Source organism: Lissotriton vulgaris, unplaced genomic scaffold, assembly GCF_964263255.1.
Source record: "Lissotriton vulgaris unplaced genomic scaffold, aLisVul1.2 SCAFFOLD_669, whole genome shotgun sequence".
NCBI classification, from domain to species: domain Eukaryota; kingdom Metazoa; phylum Chordata; class Amphibia; order Caudata; family Salamandridae; genus Lissotriton; species Lissotriton vulgaris.
The window spans coordinates 913,245-940,000 of NW_028244991.1; the positions used below are offsets into that span (position 1 = coordinate 913,245).

The 26,756-nt window shown below is 46.0% G+C and overlaps 1 protein-coding gene across 1 annotated transcript in view; it reads left to right on the top strand.

Moving 5' to 3' along the window:
• LOC147666673 (collagen alpha-1(XXVI) chain-like) overlaps positions 1-26,756 on the top strand; it is a gene marked incomplete at its 3' end in the record, with an annotated part of 663,130 nt that overhangs the window by 600,044 nt on the left and 36,330 nt on the right. The window contains exons 4-5 of the mRNA XM_086948979.1: positions 8,476-8,537; positions 26,058-26,211. Coding sequence (XP_086805105.1) covers positions 8,476-8,537; positions 26,058-26,211 — 216 coding nt within the window. The remainder of the gene's footprint in view (positions 1-8,475; positions 8,538-26,057; positions 26,212-26,756) is intronic.

Consider the following 26,756-nt stretch of genomic DNA (forward strand, 5'->3'; position numbering starts at 1 on the left):
TGTTATGGTGGAAAACCAATGACCATGGCTGTAGGCCAGGTGTATTCATTACGAAATGTTACGAAAAAGGCAGTCGGCCTGATGTATTTATTGTGAAAAGCATATGTTAACCCCTTCGCAGCGGGGGTAATTCCCCCGCTGTGCTGGGGGGCGGGGGCGCGCACAGCGCCCCCGTGCTCATGACGAGCTCAGCTCGTCATGAGGTGCTCGTGTGCTCATGACGAGCTCATGACCACACCCGTTCCCGTGGAATTATCCCCGCGTGTGAGCGTTCCAAGGCTCATGACGAGCTCAGCTCGTCATGAGCACCGTGCATCATGACGAGCTGAGCTCGTCATGAGCACAGATGAAGTTAACAACAGGGCTTACCAATATGTATTGAAGTCTGCAGAGAAGGCTTTTGTTGCATAGAATCTCATAGATTACTGGGGTCTTGGTGGTTACCCCCTTTCACAAACCCTGGATATAGAATATTTTTATTAGATCCTCTAAGGAGAGATAGTACTTTGATTAGAGAGCTGGAATTCTTCATGGCTGATGCAAGATGAGTGCCTGGTGAGAAAGCTCCCATACATAACACTAGGCTAGAGTCGATTATGGTGACAAGCTATAGGCGCTATTGGTGCAAGGAGAATAGTTATGCCAAAGGCCAGAGGTCTGGTATGTTTATTATGAAAAGTTATCCAGACGGAAAATAGATAAGTGAGCGAAAGGACCCCAACTGAAATGTAGTCAAATGAACTCTTTCCCATGGATGAGTAACAGCAAGAAGGTATGGTTCAGGACCTGCCATAGTTTGGAGGGATAGAAGCGATGTAGAGAGTCGCCCCGTAAGCACACTTGAATCCCTAACTTCCTTTAGATGCTTTAAGAACCGATCCTCAACAGCGCTTCTATCCCCCATGCTTAGAAGATGTGGCTTATAAAACAGGTAACGAAAGCCTGAGGTCCAAGCAATAGACTCAACATAACTCAACCATGGTTTCCTGAGACCTAACGCACGCCCAAAGCAGCCATCAAGCCCATCCCGATGAAATCCCATGCGATCTACAGACCACACTGAGATCTGCAGTAGCAGGGGGGCCAGTTTCACAGATTCCTCCACGTAGTCAAGGCCCAGTTCCTCAGGTTCAAATAATGCTGGGCTATTAGGAGCCAGGCCGAACAGGCGCATACCGAGGTGACTCTCCTTTTGCCGTAAAGTTTTACAATTTTGTTGTGCCCAAACGACTGCACCATACGGAAGCACCGGTAGGCATTTCTTTTTATAGATCTGCAGTAAGGGTCAACCACCAATCTGTTCGGATAATATAAAAAGAGCACCGCAGGCTAGGAAAAGCTGGAGCACTGCTTAGATAGACATGAAAGCCAGTTGTTTAGATAATCAAAAGTAACCACTAGAGAGGGGAAATCAGGCTTCCTGGGAGCCCTGTTACCCTTTTATGGTAATAGAACTAGTTTTAGGGGTTTTCCTCCCACATACCATGTAGTGTGTTTTTCTCCTATTCACCTCCATCTCCAGCTCATCCATGAAGTTGACAAAAAGGTCAACAAGAAATTTTAGCCAGTTGGCCGTTCAGGCCATCAGCACGGTATCATCCCCGTAAAATAGGGAGGGCACAGAAATTGATTCTACCTTGGGTGGGTCTTTTCCATTTGTGGCCAAGTAAGTGTTTAGACCATTGATGTATAGGAGGAAAATTAATCGTGCCAACACACACACACATACATGGAAGCACACACACACACACACACATCCATATATATGTTGAAATTTAAAGGGTGAAAAAACCCTTTTATGCCCCATTCTGAAGGCAACATCCATAACTGATCACATAACATATAGAATTTTGGTTGGGTAACAGTGAATTATGGGAATGTTTTTCACAGAGGGGTCCTGGGTGACATCAAATAGACAATGAGAGCAAATGTTATGTTCTGTATGGTCCCCAAAATCTGCGTACAACTGCTTTGCCGAGGCTGAGTACTCATGGGGCAGCCATACATTACATGGCTTCTACCCCCTATCTCAAATTTCTTTTAAACTACCTTACTTGGCAACCCTGGACCAACCTCCACCATCTTCCCTGATATCCTTCCCCCTCCTGCAGATGTGGTTTCTGCTCTCCATTAAAGCAGAGACGTAGAACCTGGATGTCCTTTATGAAGTTGCAACTGTGGGTAATGAGTTTTGTTATCAGCTGTTGCCACACCATTGCGATTTATGACATTTAGGAACATAAATAAATGCTAATGGCTCTCTACCAGCGCCATGCATAACAAATCAATTATGAAGAACTCATAATTGAGACCGTGGGTCAAAATAAAGATAAAAATGGAGGCACAGACAGAGGGAGTATGGGGCTAAGAGAGAACAAGAGGGAGAGACAGAGGTGCAGAAAGAGGGCGAAGAGGGGGTGCATCTATTAGAAATTCCAGTCAGATTAAGGACTGTATGTATGAAGACAATAATATACAGAGTGAACAGGGGGGGGGGGGGCAGGCAGTTAACTCATAATTAAGTGCAGACCTGAAGCTGAGACAACCAGGCCTTCTCCAGCATCCTTGAGACATCTGATGGGCTCCAGACTGTGCAGTGATATCAGAGGGTCCAGTCAGAACCAGCCCCCTCCAACAGATGACACCCACACAGCCAGCCCTGTGAGCATCTGTGTCTATGCTCAGCCAGCTCATCTGTCTTTGTGGTGATCCCGCCTTATAACAACACCGTAAAGCTGCCAGAGTGGGAGGATGTGGAGAAGGGTCTGAGAAGCAGCGTGCTGGCTGGGGTATCCGTGAGATGTTAGGCCACTGGCTGTCTGTGCATTATAGCCAGGGCGACTGGAATTATGTGGCAGGGGAACGCCAAATTATGCGGCAGGTTTAAGTAAATTATGCTGAAAGAAAAGGCAAATCGTATGGCATGATATGTCTCATTTTCTGATAGTATTGCTTCATTTTTTCGTAATTTTTAAACTTGTTAACATTGTCTGGGAATTGGTTCTTCTCACTACTATCAGCTTAACACCAAAGTATAGCAATAAGCAACAAAAATGTAACTAGTCAACATTTGCATAGGGCCCATCACTGAGCTGCAATGCGTTTCACTGCAGTTTTGAGTCACTTTTGAACCGTTTGAGCTAGAAACACGTTGTTTTTGGTTAAAATCTGGGGTTAGACAGCAGGTGATGGATAGTTTGTCAGCTGTGTCCTTGCAGTTTAGTTCCATGCCAGGGTCTTCATTGTTCCTCTCCAATGCCTCCAAGTCCCTTAGTCGGTTCAAATCATCCACTACTAGATTGCCCTGTGCCTCATGCCCCACGCTCTTTATTGTGCAGTGCCAGGCTACATGCAAGGGTCTGTGCCCAGCTCCCTCTGAAGGCCTGGCGCAGCAGGCATAGCGCACTTGCGGCTGGTTGGGTTGAAGACCTGGAGGTAGTCTAGACTCTACTCACAATGTCCGCTGCGCATGGCCTAAGGTTGTGTACAGTGGGGGATGGAAATAAAGTACAGCATACAAAAAACATTGGATTTCACTGTTAAGAACTAAAAAGAGTTAGGCGTCTGGCTGCAATGCATCAAACTACTGAACTTTACCAGTTATGATCAATGAAGCACACAGCACAAGCCATAACTTACAGCATCCACTATGGTCAAAACCCTGATTTTCCAACACTATAGAAACACAAAAAGAACAATATGGTGGGCGGTGCCAGTAATGGCATCTGTTGTAGCTAAGCATAACTGGTGAATTTCAGTGGTTTGTATCACTGGAGCCAGAACTATAACCCATTTTCAACTGTTTTCAGGATGTAAATATATAGATATAGATACATGTATATTTATGAATTATTTATAAATACTCATGCTGATACCCGATAAGCCTGAATTGCTCTAGAGAACACCGTTACATAAATAAATACACGTTTTTAATGTCATAAATTAACGCATTATATTAGTATTTTTAATGGCAAATATACTTCACTTAGTGTATTTGAATTCTTTTTTTTTTTTACCTTTTTTATTTTTCATCAACATCAGAGTTACAAATTCATAAGACATTGCCAGAGAAACAAAAGTAACTTACAATTCAGAAAGCATTATCATCAGGTTCAAAACAAATAAAGCATTTTTCAAAAACACAAAGAGCTATAGACTGGGAAAAGTGAATCATAAGAAAGGAAAAATTCATCCCAAGAGCAATAGAAAATCATCATCAAGAAATGTCATACAATCTTAATTTTAATTGCATTAAACGTTCCCCCCCATTTCATCTTATGTCTCACCCAGCCTCCGGTTCCATTCAATTATTGGGGCCCATATCCTCCGTCCAGCTTCTTTTTTTTCCCTCCCCCTTTTTTCATATAGGGCTATTTCTAAGATATATATGGCCAATACCCGAGAGATCCATTGCTGTAACGTTGGGGGGTTGGGATCCTTCCAGAGTGTGGCTATGCATAGTCTACTGAGGGTCATAGCTAAATACAGAAACTCATGGTGAAGAACTTACACCCTCCTTCACTACACCCAAAATCATAACTTCATCGGTCAAAATTAAATGAATCCCCAGAGAATCAGCAAAAAATTGTTCCAAAGATTTTTTATACACATCTAGAGAGGGGCATGATGCAAACATATGAATTGTGTCTGCTTGCGTGAATTGGCATCTTGGACAGATGCCCCTGCTTGTTCCCCCCCCCCACTGCGCTATTCTATGAGGAGTGTAGTAAAGTTCAAACATAGTCTTATATTGTTGAGATTGTAAGTTTGCCACTCTTAGCACCGAATATGACCGTTTTAATGACTTCTCTGCCTCATTTCCTGTTAGACCTAGTTTGCCTCTCCACTTCTCATACATTCTGCCACAATCATCCTCTTTATATTTACAAATTTCCCCTTATACTAAGTGTATTTGAATTCTTGATGCACCAATTTTTATCTGATGATTCTTTGACTAACGTATGCAACCGTGTTTACCTTTGATCTAAACCCACAACATTTCTTTAATTCGAAAAATGTTCCACCATTGTATATCTGTCTGTCGCGGTTGTATTCCAAAAGCGATCAGGGAACATAGACGGTCACACTATTGCTGTGTCACACCCCGCATAAATGATAGTATTACCTGATTCAGACAAGTAAGGGACTGGAAACTATGGAGGGCAGAGTAATGGGGTTTGGGAAAGACTAGTCTGCTAATCCCTGCATGTGTGGGGACTTCTCAGGAAGATTCCACTTCTGGATCAGTAGTATTGGAGGTCATACTTAACAACACAGCACACATCTCCTTGCCTGGCAACAATTCGTCCATTTATTGGCTCTCGTTTACGCTTAGTTTCACCAACTTGACTTTGCAATCCCCCATCTTTCTTGTTTTCTCCATTGGTTATTCCCTTTTTGGGCCAGTCCTTGCTCTCAGCACTTTTTTGACCATTTTGACATTGTTTGTTTAGATGTTGTGTGTTTTAATATCTGCCTGCTGCTATTAAAGACTTGTGGTGCCAGGTGAATCAGTCCCCCATCTTTCGTGTTTTCTCCGTTGTTGGTTCCTTCTTTGTGTTAGTCCTTGATTCCAACACTCCATTTAAAACTTTGTCCTTGTTTCTTTAGATGTTGTTTGTGTTACTCTCTCTCTGCTGCTATTCTAGACTCTTCTGCTCTTTGGTGCCCAGTGGATCAGTCCCCCATCTTTCTTGTTTTCTCCGTTGTTGGTTCCCTTTTTGGGTTAGTCCTTAATTCTAGAACTTTATTTGCTATTTTGACCTTGTTTGTTTAGATGTTGTGTGTGTTACTGCCTGCTGCTATTCCAGACTCTTCTGCCCCTTGGTTCCCAGTGGACCACCACTGGTATCCAGGTCAACCTCTGGGTTCATAAACATCTTCTTTGTCCTGAATCAGAGTAAGCCCCTCATTCCCATAGTGTGTAGCTCCTCATCCCACAAGTATAACTTGGCATTACCATGGGCATTTACCTTACCACATGTTACATACCTATTTAAAACTCACTCAAGAAACCACACGAGAGGTCATACTTCAAACCAGCCAGGTCACAGACCCCATTCCATTCCCAGTGGTGCAACAAAACTTGAGGGGCCTCCCCTGCAAAGTACATGGAAGAGACCCCCATGCTCCGGACCCAGTCAGGAGCTCTCAGACCATGGAATGCCACCCATGCACAGTGCCTGAGGGGCCCCCTGGAGCTCTGGCACCCCCTGCACCACTGGAAGTGCAGGGGCTATGGTTACGCCACTGTCCATTCGGGAGTTCCCAACGACGCACAGCCAGGACAAGCATTCCAGTGTTCTCTCTTACCCGTCCACATTTTCCCCTAATTTCTCTTGTGAGGTGTCCGTCTACATTCAGGGGGCCACAGGGCATGCAGTGGCTACTGGACCTCGACTGTGATGGTTGAGGTCATTTGCCTCTGGTGTCCTAGAGGCATCCTACTACAGCTTTGCAAGCTGGACCAAGAGGCAGGTAGTGTGCAGGGATAGAGACTCAGAACTCAGCAGTAAAACATCAGGCACAATAATTCACTGTCCAGCCCTGTGCTGGTCTTAATTCAAAGTAAAAAAAATGCTACATAGAGCTACAGGGGATGTGGTAAATGAAAGCAGCGGACATATGGAATACATAAGCAAGAACATTCTTAAACAACTAGACTGAGAAGCATATACTACAGGGGTCTAACAAAATTCTACAATTTGCACACCAGCTTACTATCTAGCATAGTTGCTGCAGTGCTCACCTCAACTATGGATTTTTAGCAGCAATGAAAAAAGTTCCTAGGAAGGAATCGGGCACAGGTGCGAGTGCACGTTTAGGTGCTGTCAGCAGCTATCAAGGCTGTAACACATTGGTCAGTTCCTTGCATCTTTCAAGCAACAGACTCCACGTTGATTATCACTCTCCTTACCATGGAGGTGTGCTTTTATTAATTCAAGATACAGTAATTACAATTTTCATTCCAGGCTGCATGATACCTGTTCGTTGAGGTGCGGTTCGGTGTGGAGGTTGGTGGTGTGCCTTCTTTGGTCACACAGTCAGTGCCTCTATCAGCATACATTGGAATGCTGCATTTGTAAAATAAAATAAGTGCCAGGGCCCTCGTCAGGAGACCATTGCAGCTTGCTCACCTAGTGCTCCTGCTAGCGCCGCGAAAGACATGACCAACATAACTAATAACAGTCACACTCCTGTAAGTGTGACAATTCAGACTATTCCATGCACCCAAAGTTATAAGAGTGGCTTGAGTGGCAGGTGTTAGACATTTTCAATGTATACTGAATTAATAAACAAATGTTGTTGTGCCCATCTCTAACTTGGACAAATAGTGCCACCATGTGGCAGACTGTCATAATCGCCGTTGTTGACAATTAAGTGCCGGTGCCGAGCACTGCAAACCCCTGACTCAAATTAAGCCTTGACAGACAGTGATCCCACCTCTTATCTCACTGCTGAGGATGAGCAGCACAACAGGTCTCAGGAATTGTCACACATCTTTGATATTTTTTATGTTTTAACATTACTCCTGTATTAAATTGGTCGGCCCGCCCCCAGGTAACCGTATCACTGGCGCATCAAATCTTTCTGTTGTCCCAATTGAGCACATTTCTCAACAGTCTGTTGCACATCACGTAGATATGGTTCTTGCTGTTTTTCCTAACATGTATTGCTTTTAACTTTTATATTTTTACTGTGTAAGGGACTTGTTTACCTGTTTTTTTCTTCCCAAGAACCTTCTTTTCCAATGTTGGCTTATGCACCTGAAAACCAGAACCCTCTTTCTGGAGGGGAAATGGGAAGATTTTGTGCTGATTGCATTGATTTTTTTATTTATTGAAATCAACATTCTTTAAAAAGGGATGTCTGGGTGTTGTACTACTGGTCAGAACAGAAAATGTAACATGTATTGTAGTACAAAGTTGAACAGACACAATTTGAATATTTGGCCCAACTCCTAAAGGTCAGAAATGCTGTGTCATAAGGATAGCAAGTTGTCCACATTTAGGTTGGAAGGCGCTGTTCGAAAAATGTAATGTGTTAATATTAAAGTGTTGGTTCACCTGTGGAACAGGAACAATGAATAAGTTATGTATAGTAGATCCTGATATGAACAGTGCTTGGACCAATGGACGTGTTCCAAAGGCCTTTTACAAAACCTACCATTATTGCTGTTGTGATTATTATTATTAATTACCTACTGGCTAAGGTCAGTAGGTAGTTATAGTTAGGACCAAAGTTTCCATAGGAAAAGCATTTTTTGTTTTGTATTATTAATATTATTGTTCATAATAGTTCATTACGGCATGGTGGTGTTGAGCATAAAACACAGCATAGCAGGTATAGTCTTCCCAAGGTTTCAGTGTTGATTTAACTGCATAAAAGTATATATTCAGGTTGTTAAATCTTCCTAACCCCAGTGTGAGCCTTGCATGAATGATCACTGACCCTGTGCTGCTTTCTTCCTCCTAGAATGCATGAACTGCACACGGCTCGCTGATATGACAGACCGGCTGAATACTCTGGAAGCTAAGGTAAAAGACCCCTGCTCAGCAATGCGAAATGTCTTGTTCCCTCGTAGTACACATGCTGGAAAAGTGAGTGGAAACAGGATAACATTAGGAAAACAAATGCACCTTGGTTCTAATCCCCACTTAATCCAGGTAGCACAGGAAGACCAGGGAGCTGCTCCCTCAGGAAGGCAAAGTGATTTAATGAGTCTCTCTGCTCTTGCCTTTCAGTTTCAAGCAAGCTAGACCAGCTGTATTGTATTTGCAGCAATTGGATAATGTTCATGCATGCTGCTTTTTATTAGGTTGAGCCTGGGCAGCACATGTGCAGCTCTGTGAGGCATGCTGTATTCAGGTAGGGACTTGAAGCTCCGCCCACTCTCGGCCCATATTTTTCATTGGCTTTTGTCATTGTCCACTGTAAACTGTGGCTTTTCATTGTTCAATAGGCTTAGTAGTCCCTGCTTACTACCGCCTTGTTTCATTGTGAGAGCCACAAGGGGCCGTCAAGGAAGTTAGAGAACCCGTTGGTGTAGATTAATTCTCCTGCCGACACTGGGTACTCTGGTGCACCCCACTAACTACGTCGACGCGACTTCAATTAACTGGCCGCGAACGCTGGCAAACAGCATTTTCGCCCGATCTACAATGGGTTCTCTAACTTCCTTGATGGCCCCTTGCGGCTCTCACAACCTCCGTTGCACGATAGGCACCTTGCCTAGACAAGGTGTCCTATTTAAGTTGAACTAAGCGCTGCCCGAATTACTATGGGTCCCTCCTCTTCCCTTACGGCCCTTGCGGCTCTTTCAACCTTCTACATGATAGGCCAGCTTGCCCTTAACAGATGCACTCCCCTACAGGCTCCAGTCACTCACAATGCCTGGGCCTCCGGAATGTGCTCTCCCCGACAAATTCTATCAGCTTACACTTTCTCGTCCTGATGAAAATCTCTCACTAATGCGTTTAATTTATTTAGGGGTTTTGCTTACTACTGTTGTTTTTCAATGCAATGAAAATATTAAATGACACCAGCACTTCCCCACTTCACTCACTTTCACTTTCTGTGTGAGCACTAGAACTATTACCAAAGTATATGATATTCCATTTATGTTGATAAGAAATATGTGTTTTCAAACCTTGAGTCCCAACATATATTGCGTACCAAGTCCCACCTGGACTTGTTTGTATTGTTTTGTCTGACTAAATACTGCTCTTAAATCATTAGTAGCCTAGGCTACCTGAGGACCTTTTGGCCTCCACTAGACCTTTGTTCTACACACCGCCTAATACTACCCCTGGTCTTACTAGTGGGGTCTCCTTGTTCTTTAAACATGTATTTCAACTCAGACATAAAGCTCTATATACAATAAACCATGGTAATGGGATGAGCAAAAGATTAGAGATTCTCAAAGGCTACACTAAACTCAGCAACTCAACCAATTGCAAAGTAGCCAAGTCTCTCCTTGTATCGTAGCCAGTATCACCTTCACTGGACTTTGGAATATGAAAGCCGCAAGCAGCATTTAATAAGCCAACTAAAATCTTGCCACTGGGATCTAAGATTTGTGGTTTGACGCTTTGCTTATAGCACCTATTGCTCTCTCTCTACTGACAATGCTCGGTGAGATCCATATTCACGCCTGGTCAATCCTTACAGGCAAAACACTATTGTCCACTTTACCTTGACATTTCTCTTTGCCTATTTGCAATTTCTGTGGTTCTACTTCAGAACAATTCAACCTTCTATTTCTGCTGAGACTTACTGACAGTCGGTAGGGCAACCTCTCCGATGTGCATACCTAACTGGCTGATGAGTGTTTCCAAAAGCAAACTTATGTTTTTTGTGTGAAAGAAACATTCATAGTTGGCTATGGTGCCTCTGGAACTGTGAATTTAAAGCCATCATAAGTTCAAGAGACTTGTTCAATAAGCCATTTATACTCATGAAACAGTGCTCTGAGTGGCAATGTCTGGATTAACTACAGCTAATAAGTGACCAAAAGTGTCATTTAACTTGTATATCCTTTCCTCCAATGGTAGTGCGTGTGGTCTATTTAGTTCCACTGAAAGGAATCCATAGTAGAACTACAAAAATGCACTAGTTTTGCTGTGTGAATCTCTTCTAGATTCATATGCTGTGAATGTTTATACCATCTAATATCTGGGTCTGCAAGTGATTCTAGTTTTTACAAAGCTTTTCTACAGGGCATTGACCTAGGCAGAGTCCACTGTAGCTCAGAGTACCCCATTATATGACCTCCTTTTTTAGATTTATTTTGCTTTGTTTTCCTGATAAGGCACTCCTTCCCTTCACCAGAGAGATGGGAAAGTCATATGTGAATCTGAAAGCTATAAAACAGTTACTACAGCTAATGAATTGGGTTACAGCTTATTAATTTTTCAGCATGAATCTCTACTGGATACAGATCACTACGTGTGCACGTAAGGTTGGATACTATATGAGTAAAGTCCATAAGATTGTAGGGTGCTGCATAAGGTTAGTGATATCCAAGAGTTGCTGTTTTCCCTTTTCCAGCATGTCCTTCCACACTGCTACTGTAGCTTGAAGCTCCTTTGGAATACACTGTGATGCCAAGTCAACTGCATGGCCTTCAATATTTACTCCCATGAAGGACCGTTTGTGCTCTGGCAGAAGCTCTAAACCAGTTTGAAAAGGTCAAGGGATGAGCTAAAATAAAGCAATCCCAAGATTTTGGCCTGGTGGACTAACCAAATGGCACACACTGGGGTGGTCCTCCCACACCTTTTGCCTGTTCTTCTGCTGTGAGCAGAGAATATCTATCTGAAAAGCACAAGCGGCAAGGTGGCGGATTGTCCTCAACTGATTACCATGGAAAGAGAAATGCAATCTGCAATGATTGGTCCTCCCCCCAAAAGCTTCTGGCAAACTTTAAATTTAGGTGGACATTTGATGATGCCAACTCTCCGCAAGACTGGATAAACATGAGACCGGGTTGGTGGAACCACAGTTACGTATTTGAGTCACTGACACTTTGCATTTCGTTGAGTTAGAGCACCAGACCAGTGACATCATCTATGGCTGTCTTGCCTTAAGAGATTAGGACCTTATTCCTGGGGGTCTGCAGAATATCTATCCTTCTGAGCTTTTCTTAGGAGTAGGTTTACTGTCTTGCACCTCTAGAGCTCGCTATCTCATGCACCCATCCTGCTGTGAGGTGTCTAGCTCTGCTAAGTGAGATTGAGACTGGAGATGACCCTCAAAGGCCCAGTCTGGTCCACAGTGACCATACAAGCAGAGCACTCCTTGAAGTACAGCAGACCCCACGCCAACATGTAATCCTGCGAGAGGCTTCTCGTGAGGTGGGCTGTCACTGCGGTGAGACATACGTCTGATGTTACCTGATGAGGTGGCCTGTCACACTTACAAAAGAGAATCCCACTAAGAATGAAGCAAGCGTGGGACTCCGCGAGGCATTCCATGAGTAAGACCCTCACCGATGACAGCTTCTGTCGCTTTCCTCAGGAGATCCCTTTATTATGAGTGGTATGTGTTGCCAGAACTAAACATTCTACTCCAATACTAATATACAAGAGTGAACCCTGACTTCTTCAGCCATGCTAGCCCCGAAAACCAAAACCTAAAAAGGAGGCCCTTTTCTTTCTTTTTTTAAATTTTGTTATAAACAAATACAATAGCATTTCTGTCACTGGGTTAGCCAAACGTAGTATGTATGCGTTGGTTACAGGTATTTAAGATAAGATATATGTTTTGGCTAATCCCCTCTACATTGACTTGCTGGGAAATTAGGCAAAGGCTGATAGAGAGAAACAGGAAAGAAAGGGGTCAATGAGCAAGCAGTACTGCCTGGGTGCTGCATGACCACAAAAAACAGAAATACTTGTTACAAGGTTTGTGTAACTGTACTGTGGTAGTGACATGGAATGTGACATTTTCACTGTAGTAATAAGGATATAAATGTGCATATGGGTACACATTTTCTAAATAGCAAGTTATTAAATGACATTTATTTCCATTAGCATGGCAACACCATAAGCCACACAGCAACCATTGAAGCCATAAAAACACACCAAATACAATGCCCTTGGCCTCACCCTTGATGTGACAGATGCAATTACAAATGACATAAACACTATATACAGTTGAGGTTATGTACGCCATTACCATTAACACTATTGACGACTTTGAAGGTAACATCATTTCTTGGTTTTTTTTTTTGTTTTTTTTAAAACCTTTATTTATCGCAAACATAGTACACAGCGTCTGCCTACAACCACTGCGGGCCGGCCGCTATGACAATATACAACCTACCAAGGTACCTTGCGCTACAATAGATGACACAGGTATCAACACAGCGCTAAACTGGCAAGGGACCGGAGGAAAAGGATAAAGAGGGTTTCATTTTATCATTTTGACGAATCGTCCTAAAGTCAGATCGGGTAGCTGAGTGGGCGAGCCACTTATAAGGGTATTCACAAAGGAGACATCGTTATCAAAATACTAGCATACATCATTACAATAATAATACACAAGCGCAGAAGTACATTTCGCCCTATTTAGCGCGCCACCCAAAGAGTATATCACTTAAGGAGTTATAATCCAGCTTATCAACAGTATAGTAGGATAGTAGAGGGAACATTCAATAGCAGCAATAAAAGGATGCGACGACGTATATAAAGCACTCATTATATCGGAAAATTCGTGACAGAGCAAGCGCCCTCAAACAATAATAGAAAGGGGAAGGAAGAGCAAAATAAATGTAATCATTCAGTGACTATGCAATAAAATCGATATCGTAGTTAGAGAATCAATCAACCATGTGATAAGACATAGATACGAAGCGCAAAAATCGTTCCGGAAAGAACCAAACCCAACCCCCCGTCTGACCCCAGATAGACAAGAAGAAAAGAGGAAGAAGAGAAAGAACAAGAAGAAAAGGCCATAGAAACAAAAAGAAAGGAAATCAAGCCCCAACCCCCCCACCCTGCACGTTGAAGAGGCCATGGCCCTCCCCCCCCACTAACGTGCCTGTCGTCCCAAGAAACCCACAGAAGGGTAACTCCCAAGAAAGAGGAAAGGAGGGGAGGAGCCCACCAAGTACTATGTCCCCCGGACACCCCAGCCATACAACCTCTTCTACCCTATACACAGTAACAGAATAGATAGCCTACAATACTGAATAAAATAGGGAGAGATCACGGGTATCACAGCAGCACACACTTAAGAGGTACCCCATTCCGAGTCCCCACCCGCCAATCGAAACCAAGTCGTCACCACCCCACATGTGCATCGGCAAAAGCAGGGAGCTGCAAGCAGCACACAAAGCAATTAGAGTCTCACTAGTATATTGTATAGGAGCGCTGCAATCCGAAATCTCGCCAGCCAGGAATATACTGTCCACCAATTTAAGTCCGCTAACCCTGGCCAGTCCGCACCCGTCCCCCCGGCCGGGACCCTCGTGGGGCGACCCCCACCAGCCAGACAAAGGAACAAGATGGCCGCTCTCGACAGGGAGTTGTTGTTCCAAGACAAAATGGACGGTTCCAGTCTAGACCGAATCCATGAACACCACAGAGTGGTGCCAACCAATGCTGCAGAATAATGAAAGGCAGAAGCAGGGCCAACTGAGCGTGGACAATAAGGCTAACCAAATGCCGCGCCTGCGGCGCCGTTCCAGAAGGCGGCAAAGTCCAGGCGAAGGTTACAAGTTCCGACAGACCTGGAGACAGTGTAGCGCTGGTGAAGAAAGCAGGCATCAAAACGCGTCCGCCAGCACTGTCGGAGAGCCGAAGTGTAGAGCAATCGTGCAGCAACAATGTAGCCCGGTCTAGAGGCAGGATAGGCAGAGCGTCACGGTGAGAGAAGGAAGCCAGTGGTGTAGAATCCACCCCGGGCGAGACAGCATCAAGACTCTTGGACAGCGATAGAAAGCCTTCATGCACGTCCGCCCGCAAGTTGTCGAGTGCATCGAGAATAGAGCCAGGAGTTAGAGCAGCCGGGGGTCCCATCTTCTCCACTAGCACAGGCGCGGTCCCAAAGTTAGTACAGTGCCCAGGGCCCCGCAGCACAGACCAGTGCTTATCGAAGGCAACGTTGGTAATTAGCGCAGCCGGATCAGCCATCTTGGCAGCCCCATCAGGGGAATCACAGTGGCACCTGAACGCAAATACCACAAAATCACATAGACGCAGGTCGCTGTCCCAGGGCAGATCCGTAAGCAGTGGGCGATCCGTGATAGGACCTCACGCCGATCAATTCGGAGCGGTAGGGGGCTTATGGGGAAGCTACAGTGTCCGAATGTCTCCCATCATGGGGGTGGCGCCACTCACCTCCCCTGTAGGTCCCGGCTGCAGCGGCACCCGTGAGGGCTCCCGGTCGGCAGGCACACAGTGCAAGAGTGACAGGCAGTCGCATACATTAGGAGACAGCTGCGCCAATCAGGACTTCAAGTTCACTCTGCATCCGTACCCCCTCGTAGCTCCGGCAGCCGCCATATCTGCATCCCAGCCTGGGTCTCGATTACGGGGGTAGGGACGAACGCCGTAAAGCACTTGGTAATATATCGGGATCTCAGGCAGGCAGGGACATCAGGGGAGCACCAGTAAGTGCAGCGCTCGCTTGCCGTCCTCTCGCTATCACACAGCGGCAGGATAAAGGTCAGGATATCATCGCGAAGAACAAAGGATCGAGGAGCCGAGGGGCTACACGTCCGTTCCCGTCGCCATCTTGGCTCCTCCCCATTTCTTGGTTTTTGATATGTGCTCTTTTTTAATGATGTAGTTCTTTTAAGTGGTGTCACTTATTGATATTTCTCTCAATAACAGAAAACGTTTTCTAAAAAGTTTTTGTCTGTTGGTATCTTTTTATATATTCTCTCTATATATACACATGCATTTTTTCTCTGTTAAATCTTTTCTTTATTTTTCATATTTTTCATATTCTCTCACGTGTTATGATAAACTTTCTTAGGGTGGAAAGATATACTTTTCTTTTGTGAATATATCCTTGAACAATTGTAGCTGCTGCATTACTTAATGATATTGGTCATTATTTTTAGAACAGAACATTTAACTTTTCACCCCCCCCCCTCACCCTGGAGAAGGTGTAACATAGGAACTACTTAAATGTGTTCAATTCTGTTACAGTGTCGTAAGAGAGGGTTCTGACCCAAGAGCTGTCAAAGTGTAATGTATTCTCAATCTGTGTGCTGTGCTTATGATCCAGTTAAAGTCCACAGGCCTCACAGTCCGGATTCTGGAAGTCAGCCTAATCACTAATCAAACGCAGATATGTTCATGTCAAGCAACAGATTTATGGGTGACGTGTTTCAGAGTGGAAGGAACCCATGCATAATTGTGTTCCCCGCATGGTACAGCTCATCCTTTCTATGACAGTGTAATTGTTTTACCATTATCTCTGTTTTGTGTTACTATGGTTGTCTTGCCAAAGATGAGGGAAAGACTGGGCTGTTAAACGCAGCATTTTGTGATACCAAGCATCCTCAGATAACCTTAGCTTGTTATAAGAAAAACGACCCAACGGTGGACTGCCCGGCCTGCACCTCACGCTTTAGTAATTGTAAAGTAAAATATCCTGTGCACAAATCCTCTGGCACCTGCCGTTGTTTAGTGCCACTGTTCGACCGATCCTGGATTATTGAAGCATATGGAGGTGCACCAGGTAGAGAAGTCCAGTCAGATGTCTTTTCACAAATTCTTTATTTTTCAAATGCCCTTTCTTTTTATTTACACAAGTAGTCCAGTCAACGCGTTTCGTTCCAACAAATACTTGGAACTTCATCAGGGCTTTATCTCTTGATATCATCATAGGTTTCCCGAATTCGTACAACATGAAAGCTCCAGCTCAAATTTGTTGGAGACTAGGAATTTCACTCATAAGTATTGTGCTGTCTGTTTACCTATAATCAGACCGCACAGTGCTTATTAGTGAAGCGCTTAGCAGGTCAACTGACTGGGGGCACTGTGATGCCCTTTGGAAATTCCTAGTCTCCAAAATATTTGAGCTGGATTGTGAAAAGACGTCTGATTGGACTTCTTTACCTGGTGCACCTCTATATGCTTCAATAACCTTAACTTGTATATTTTCGAAATTGAGGCAAAGCATTGGATTCACTATTTATAAGAAAATTACATTTTTAATAGATGTTCATTCAGTTTTCATACATCACACATAACATAACAAATAATATATCCTACTACTAGATTAACACTATGTGTACCATCAAGTGTAGCGACCAGTGGCTACCATTGCATGGAACTCCAGGGCCATGCTGCACGAGCTGTATAGACTTTGGTCATGTCTTCAGATATGGGTCCCATGTCTTATGGAAGAGTTCTCCGTGCCGGAAACTGACTGAATTCCATTGCCTGCTGTGTGCTTTGAATGCCGCTTTGTTTATTTGCTTTCTGATATTGCCAGCGCTACTTTCCTGCTGTGTTTGCATTTTCCCCCAAGCGCTCTTGCCGTGCTGACCCCTCCGCCTCCATTTTGTTGTTGTTGTCCTCCTACGTAGCCCGCCCCGCCTCCCAGCTGAGCCGCCCTCCCACAGACTACAAACAGCGCTCCGTTACCTGGAAGCGCTGTGACTCGCTCTACGCTTCCCAGCTGAGTGGTCGCTCCCCTGTGGCTTCGGTATCGTTGTGCAGCGCATTGTGCCGGAAACTGACTGAATTCCATTGCCTGCTGTGTGCTTTGAATGCCGCTTTGTTTATTTGCTTTCTGATATTGCCAGCGCTACTTTCCTGCTGTGTTTGCGTTTTCCCCCACGCGCTCTTGCCGTGCTGACCCCTCCGCCTCCATTTTGTTGTTGTTGTCCTCCTACGTAGCCCGCCCCGCCTCCCAGCTGAGCCGCCCTCCCACAGACTACAAACAGCGCTCCGTTACCTGGAAGCGCTGTGACTCGCTCTACGCTTCCCAGCTGAGTGGTCGCTCCCCTGTGGCTTCGGTATCGTTGTGCAGCGCATTGTGCCGGAAACTGACTGAATTCCATTGCCTGCTGTGTGCTTTGAATGCCGCTTTGTTTATTTGCTTTCTGATATTGCCAGCGCTACTTTCCTGCTGTGTTTGCGTTTTCCCCCAAGCGCTCTTGCCGTGCTGACCCCTCCGCCTCCATTTTGTTGTTGTTGTCCTCCTACGTAGCCCGCCCCGCCTCCCAGCTGAGCCGCCCTCCCACAGACTACAAACAGCGCTCCGTTACCTGGAAGCGCTGTGACTCGCTCTACGCTTCCCAGCTGAGTGGTCGCTCCCCTGTGGCTTCGGTATCGTTGTGCAGCGCATTGTGCCGGAAACTGACTGAATTCCATTGCCTGCTGTGTGCTTTGAATGCCGCTTTGTTTATTTGCTTTCTGATATTGCCAGCGCTACTTTCCTGCTGTGTTTGCATTTTCTCCCAAGCGCTCTTGCCGTGCTGACCCCTCCGCCTCCATTTTGTTGTTGTTGTCCTCCTACGTAGCCCGCCCCGCCTCCCAGCTGAGCCGCCCTCGCCCCTCCCCCCCCACCCTCCATATATGACAGCTGCTCCCGCGCAGCGTTTACGCGCAGCGTTCGCGCCCCAGCCGCGCCGAAGGTGCGCCAAAGGTAAGCCCGTCTACGCCCGTCCGCGCCTGGACCGCGCCCAGCGCCATACCCCCTGGCCCTCGCATTGCCCAGCCCTCCCGCATTACCTACGATGCCCCCACCCTCCTAGCCCTTAACCCCGGCCGCTCCCCCAACTGCGTCCAATCCGCTCCTGGACACACCCATGGACCTTTCTCATGCTACTCTACTGCAAATTCATCGGCACCGTCAACAACTCCGCTACGATCACCCCACAGACTCCCGACCCCAACAACCTACAATGCATCTTGCTCAACACTCGTTCGGTCCACAGGCACGCCATTGACCTATGGAATCTACTAGACACCATCTCTCCAGACGTCGCCTTCCTAACAGAAACATGGATGAACGCTTCTTCCGCCCCAGACATCACCATTGCCATCCCAGAAGACTATAAGATCATACGCAAGGACCGTACCGGCCACACAGGAGGAGGAATCGCTATCGTCCACAAAAAATCCATCCACATCTCAACCAGCTCTGACGTCAACCTCGCCAACTCTGAACACCTTCACTTCCAGATTCACACCGACCCCAAAACCACACTCAGAGGCACCCTCCTTTACAGACCTCCAGGACCCCGCGCACAATTTAGTGAAGACATCACGGATTTCATCACTCCACACGCCCTCCCCTCCAAAGATTACATCCTTCTGGGAGACCTCAATTTTCACCTTGAAAAGAACAACGACCGCAACACCGCTACCCTTTTGGACAACCTCTCCAACCTCGGACTTAAACAACTGGTCACTTCCCCCACCCACATCGCAGGTCACACACTCGACCCTATCTTCACCTCCAGCAACCATGTCTCCTTTAGCCACACTACGGCTCTCCTCTGGACTAACCACAGCTGCGTCCACTTTACCTACAACAAGCCCAAACCCAACAACCACCCCCAACCTACTCTGCAAAGAAACTGGAACAAAATCACCATCGACCAGATCTCCTCATCGCTTCTTCAAAAGCCCCCCGCCCACTCCTCAAACCCCGACCAAGCCGCCACCAACCTCACCCTATGGTTATCCAACAGCGCCGACATGCTAGCACCCCTGAAAAAACGACAAATCAAACTTGGCAGCAAGAAAGCCTCCTGGTTCAACGATGATCTTAAGAAATCCAAGAAACTTTGCCGCTCCCTGGAGAAAGCCTGGAAAAAAGACCCAACCACCAGCACCAAGGAAGCCTTCAAAAACGCCACTCGCACACACCACCAACTGATCCGAAAAGCCAAGCAAACCGCCTTCAAGGACCGACTAGATAGCAACGCCCACAACAGCAAGGAACTTTTCAACATCGTCAAGGAATTCACCAACCCCTCGGCCAACTCCAACGACATCACCCCCTCTCAAGCCCTCTGCGACTCCCTAGCCTCATTCTTCCACAACAAAATTGCAGACATCCACAACAGCTTCGACAACCAACCCGGTGACCATTCCACCCAACCATCCGCTGGACCTTCACCACCCTCGAACACCCTTAATGATTGGAACCCAATCTCCACTGAGGACACTATCCGCCTGATGAACTCCATCCACTCAGGATCCCCCACAGACCCATGCCCTCACCACATCTTCAACAAAGCAGACTCCATCATAGCACCGCACCTCAGAGACGTCATCAACTGCTCCCTCAACTCCGCCGCCTTCCCGGAAAGCTGGAAACACGCAGAACTCAGCGCCCTTCTGAAAAAACCCACAGCGGACCCCACCGAACTCAAAAACTACCGTCCCATCTCGCTCCTTCCATTCCCGGCCAAAGTCATTGAGAAAGCCGTCAACAACCAGCTCGCCGCCTTTCTCGAAGCCAACAACTCCCTCGACTCCTCACAATCCGGCTTCCGAGCCAAACACAGCACTGAAACCGCCCTCATCGCAGCAACAGATGACATTCGAACCCTACTGGACAACGGAGACACAGTCGCCCTCATCCTCCTCGACCTCTCCGCAGCCTTCGACACAGTCTGCCACAACACCCTTCTACAGCGCCTCAGAAACATCTGAATCCAAGGAAAAGCACTAGAATGGATCACCTCGTTCCTCACCGGAAGAACCCAGAGAGTCCGCCTTCCACCATTCAAGTCAGAGGCCACTGAAGTCATCTGCGGCGTCCCACAAGGATCTTCACTCAGCCCCACCCTTTTCAACGTATACATGAGCCCCCTCGCAACCATCGCACGCCAACACAACCTCAACATCATCTCCTACGCGGACGACACTCAACTGATCCTATCACTCACCAATGACCCTCACACCGCCAAAACTAACCTACACGAAGGAATGAAAGAAGTTGCCGAATGGATGAAACATAGCCAGCTGAAACTGAACTCTGACAAAACAGAAGTCCTTATCTTAGGTACCTCCCCCTCTGCATGGGACGATTCTTGGTGGCCAGAAGCCCTTGCGAAAGCACCCATCCCGACAGACCACGCACGGAACCTGGGCGTCATCCTGGATTCCTCACTCTCAATGTACAAACAAGTCAACGCCGTCTCTTCATCCTGCTTCAACATTCTTCGCATGCTCAAAAAAACATTTCGTTGGATCCCCACCGAAACTAGGAAAACGGTCACCCACGCCCTGGTCATGAGCCGACTGGACTACGGAAACACCCTCTACGCCGGCACTACCGCTAAACTCCAGAAAAAACTCCAACAAATCCAAAACGCCTCAGCCAGGCTCATATTAGACATCCCGCATAAAGAACATATCTCTGGTCACCTGAAAAACCTCCACTGGCTACCCGTCAACAAGAGGATCACCTTCCGTCTTCTAACCCACGCACACAAAGCACTCTACGAAATCGGACCAGAATGCCTCAACACACGACTGTCCTTCTACTCCCCCTCCCGCCAGCTACGATCATCCAACCAAGCCCTTGCCACTGTACCCCGCATCAACAAATCCACCATGGGAGGTAGATCCTTCTCCTACCTGGCAGCTAAAACCTGGAACTCCCTTCCCACTCACCTTCGCCTTACTCAGAATCACCTAGCATTCAGAAAGCAACTTAAAACGTGGATATTTGACAAGTAATTCCCCTCCCCTCCCCAAGCGCCTTGAGACCCTCTGGGTATGTAGAGCGCTATATAAATTCTTTGACTTGACTTGACTTGACTACTTCTGAGAAGCGATAAAGGAATTTCTCCAAATTAGAGAGAGCAATAGACACCCTCATTAAAAACTAGTCCATAACACCCCAATGGAAACCCCTGAAGCAAGTAAGCAACGCACCTCTTTTTTATTTCTAAGGCATCTCTAGAGCCTAGCTTTCATTGTCCTCAGGGGCACCAAGACTAACTCAAAAGGCATGGTAGGGTAAGAACAGGTAATTATAAGACTGGTTTGCAGGAGAAACCACCGGATCCTGCACAAGGCTGCCTCTGGGTGGGAGAACACATGAACCTTTCTCTCAAGTCTCAACCTCAGCTAGGCTACACCTGACATTTTGTCAAAATGTCACGACGGAGATGCGGAAACATATGAATAGCCTTTTCAATCAATACAAAGTTCTTTTTCTTCACTCTTCATCTGCTCAGCAACTCCCTTTTTTCTCTGTCCTGAACCTACAAACTCTGCCCAGATTATTTCATCTCCAGTTCCAAAAGTGTTAAAGCTCCTCGCAGGCAGCCTCACATATTTGAACCCCAAATCTGGATCTGTGTCACACTATGCATTGTGTCATCATTGAAGAAAAGCTGCGTTGCTCAATTAATGTTACCCCAACCTATCAACCTCATCTTCATTATTATGGAAGAGGCAGATTCGTCCATCTGTTGGCCCCTCTGTATCTTGGAGTCCGCCTCTTTCAGAGCTCCAATCCTGAGGACCGTGAGGTGCAAGAGAACCGCCCCCAGTGTGTTTTGGCCACTCACCCTTTACTGTTTCCATGATCCTTTCCATGCCAGGCATTTTTGTCTCAGTTCACTGGGGCACCCTCAATAAGTCTGTGAATTTTTACTCCGGGTCCTCCTGTCTGGCTTTTTTGCTCAGTCCCCTCTCTTACCCCCAATAATGACCATAGTGCCTGTCACTCCTGAGGACACTGTCCAACACAGGCTGTTTATTCTGTGTTTGTACACATTATATGACTCTAAGACGTTATGTTAGCCTTTCGACATCACATCGATTGATGCTATTATTGTTACTTAGTGCTTGTATGAGGCCTAATCACAAACTGTTCATACTTTGGCAGTAGACATCCATTCCACTGAGACTGTGGAATCCCTCATGCAGAAGCTTTACCATGGACCGAGACCTAGTACCGTGGGACCACGGGTTCGGGCGAGCTTGAGCGATGGTGCAGAGATCTTCTCTACGGTTATGCTGGACATCCCCTAAAAGTCTATAGTATTAGTTCTACCTTTTACGATTTTTCCACCCTCTTTGGAATCCAGCAGCACTCCTGTGATCCGTACACCAAAAGGACACATAACAGTCATCCCCTCATTTTTGTCGTACATGCAATAATAACTAAATCAATACCTGCAGGGTATAATTGGTAATCTTTGTTTGGGAGCACAAGTAACAGTAAGTAACTCGAAGCTCCTTATAACAGCCCACTTGTATGGGCATTACTACTTCTATCTCAGGCCAGCAATCTGTTATTGGCTAAATTAGCAGATTTGTACTTTGATTCTATTGTAGTACGGTTATATGTTGGTTATTTTGTTTTTGCCATAAGCTGCATACTTATAAAACATGTAGTGTTCAGTAACATCACCAAACCTAGTGAACACCAAGTAGCTACCCAAGCAGGTCCGGCTCCAGGAATTTTTATTTGGGTGGGCCAAGGGTGCCTGTGGGTGGGCTACTGCGGGCCCGATTTGTCTCTTATATAGCTAGCCAGGCCTGCTTCAGGGCCCTCATTTAGCTCCTTTGTCTTATAAAGCCCAGTAAAACACACTCTTTTCTAAATCTCTTTCTAAATCTTATCACTCTCAAAAAGTGTTTTTTTCCATGTAATGTCCATTTGATGGGAAGAGGCGGTTTCTGAGGTGGGAGAATCAGCCAATTGACACTTCTCTGGCTACCTTTGTGCAAGCCTTCAGGGAGAATCCCTCTTCATACCTACCTCCACCTGATCCCGGACTCTGCAGCGGACTCACCTCCAGGTCTTATTATCCACTTTTCTACCACCTCTATCCAGTGCACCTTGTCTCACAGCCGACCTTGGGCCCCATCCCCATATGAGCCACCATCCGGCTCCACTTACATTATTCCCGTAAAAAACATTAGTAAAATCACCTTCAAACTTAAAACATTGAATATAGTAGTAAATATAATTACCACACACTTTAAAATATGTTCCACCGTTGCCCTGGTGACCCGACTACTAATTAAATAAACAAAAACAGAAAAGCCAATACTGGGCCGGCTTTAGCGCTGGTGCGAACGATTTTTTTGTCACCCCACCAATGACCTCTTTCTCCGTAGACATCTTCACTACCACCCTCCAGCGGTGCCTCTCATCTCTCCGTAGCCTCTCCCCTCAGGGTCCCTCACTACCACCATCATCCGTCCGTAGCTCCCCCATGACCTCCTCCTCGGATTCCCTCACTGCCATCCTCCACCAGTGCCCCTCATCTCTCCATAGACCCTCCCGCTCATTACCTCCTCCTCAGACTCCCTCACTCCCACCCTCCACCAGTTCCCCTCATCTGGCTGTACCTCCCTTCCTCATGTCCCATCCTCGGATACGCTCACTGCCACCCTCCAACAGCGTCCCTTATCGCTCCATAGCCCCTCCCCCTATTGACATCCTTCTCGGATTCCCGCAATGCCACCCTCCACCAGCACCCCTAATCTCGACGTAGCTACTTTCTCATATGCATTTCATTTGTTGTATAGCTCTACTCATATCAGTGTAGGGTGTCATAGTACTTTACATCACACATACATTATTCAGAGACAATGAATCATACAAGTATGGAAATCAATTTCCAGGGAATGTCACATAAGCCAATGAGAATAACAAAGTGTAAGAATCACATTTTATCCATATTGATGGGCAGAATATTTTAAGAGGGTTTGGTCTGGAGAAGCACAAACTCAGGATTTAGAGAGTAATCCAGTGCTTGGGGGTTGGCTTTACTGATAAAAATGTATATCTGCCCAAACGCACTGTTTTTAGCAACATTAGAATAATGAAAGAGTGGGGAAGTTCTAAAAAATTGCAACACACACAAAAAAGTGAAGTTCTAACTATACCATTCAGGTTTGTATGCAGCTCTTTGATGATAGTTGATAGGTCACTTGCTTATGTAAGGATTTTAACTTCTGAACAGCAAATAGCAAAAGGATCTTTCTGGCAAAGGCAGTAACCCAATGAGCTATCCACATAAAATACAGTTAATCTGCATTTCAAAACTATCAACAGACAAATGATTGCTCTCCAGCAGGATCACAAATCACCAGTGTTATCTGGACATTTTTTATTGTCTTGCATCAGTAGCAGAGCTGACCTTGATAATGATAAAACATGTTTAAATGACCGAATACATGTAGTATGTGTCTTGCTGGGCCTTACCTGACTTTAAAAACTCGATGTCACAGCCCACTCTGATAAGTAGCTGCAGGGGCCAGGAAAAGTGAATCAGGATAAACAAACTTATTTTCTCTAGCGTGCAATAAACAAGGAAATATCCACGCAGCAAGACAGCAGGCAATGGTTAGCCATGCCAAAGAAAAGATTTATCCCCTTCGCCATGCCCCAATTTTACCTGCACGAGTGGGCGAGGACACAGCCCACCTTTTTAAAAGGAGATTCATGATTGGGCCTTGGCTCTTCCTCACAGGCATCCCCAATCATGCAACACCCAGGACAGGAAGAACAACTTTCGGAGGAACGTTTTAAATTAATGTGACCATTTTCTATCGGCCTCCGTGCTGTCACTGCGAGGGCCAAGGCTCATGTTAGGGTGGGCCAGGCTCATGTTTGGGTGGGCCAAGGCTCATGTCTGGGTGGTCCAAGGCTCATGTCTGGGTGGGCCAAGGCTCATGTTTGGGTGGGCCAAGGCTCATATTTGGGTGGGCCAAGGCTCATATTTGGGTGGGCCAAGGCTCATGTTTGGGTGGGCCAAGGCTCATGTTTGGGTGGGCCTGGCCCACCCAGCCGACCAGCTAGAACCGGGCCTGCACCCAATCAGCATAGAGTAAACAATGGACCTCAACACATGTGTCCAGTCAATGTCCAATATTACACAATTGGCCCTCATCGGGCAACACCAATTACATCCCAACAAAACCCACTTCACAACACATTTCCCATTACACCTAGGTTGTTGCAGAACCCTGACCCCACCATACACAGCCTACACCTGCAAAGCCATATAGCTGAAAATCAGCAACACTTCCAAATCCCACACCAACATATATCTCAGATCCCTGCAGATAATGTTAGCTCAAACATACAACACCGCCACCAGCATGACCACAATATCGATGCTACCATTCAATGGACAACCTACCGAACAGTTCAAATAAAACAGGAGTGTTCTTTGGGGTGCTGATCCCTATGCCCACCACACCATCAAGAACTTTCCGTCTCAGATTAGTTTTAGTCTGACAGTACCTGCCAGGAACAACAGTGAAGACTCAACATACCTCTGATAACAAAACACAACCACACACCACTAATCGAATACAAGCGAAACATGGAAAACCCTGAATGTATAAAAAAGGTGAAGACATCAAGAAAGCTCTACAGTGCTGTGGTAGAAGACAGTTACACAGGATAACACAACTTGTTGTATGTTAGTGCATGTCCCGGGATCAAGAACAGAAAAGGGAGTCTTCCGACAAATGTGACTCCTCTACTGTGTACTGTGAAAGCCGGTTGGTAAATTGATACAAACAGAATTTAGGAGCAGAGAAAATACCAGCTGAATGCGCTGTGTGCGTGATATGTGCTTATTTGATCTTTTTTAGATTCTTCTTCTGGAGGCCCCTGAGAAATCCCCCCCTTCAGAAAATGATCTACCCGTCACCAGGACAGCAAAAACATGGAATGAGGGGTTTCTGCCGGACGCGATCCCACTGCGCGATCTGGGGACCATTCTCAGGAAGTCGCTCAGGCCTTCAGGTAAGTTCACTTATTTATGTACACATCAGAGCAGTGTCCAGGCCCAAGACCCTCATCAAGCACTGGCGTGTGGGTCAGAGTTAGTGGTCACCAGCACCCATCTGCTATTGCTTACCTGTTGCTAGGAGAACCCCGGCTGATTCCTTATCCCTATCTTTGTGCATCAACAGCAGTGTCCGGTGGGTTCTCTTTCTCTGTCTCCTGTTGCTTTTTATACCCACTACCTGAGTGTAGTCCTGTGGGGGTCCCTCAAGGCCCAATCCAAGGCCCTTTCATCATATCCGCTTTCATCTCCTTGCAGCGAAAACAGAGTAACCCCTGGTGCATACGCTCCAAGAGCCACCCACCTCTTCTTCATCTGAGAGCACAGATTATTTGAAACACTTTTGCCCAACCGGATGCTCGCAAATATGATATTGGTGTACACATGTCAACTGAAAACGTGTATTTATTTATGTATTTATTTAATGAGTTTAATATAGCGCTGGCTAGACCTGTAGGTATCAGAGCGCTTTACATTAGGTTACACAATGTTACAGAAAATT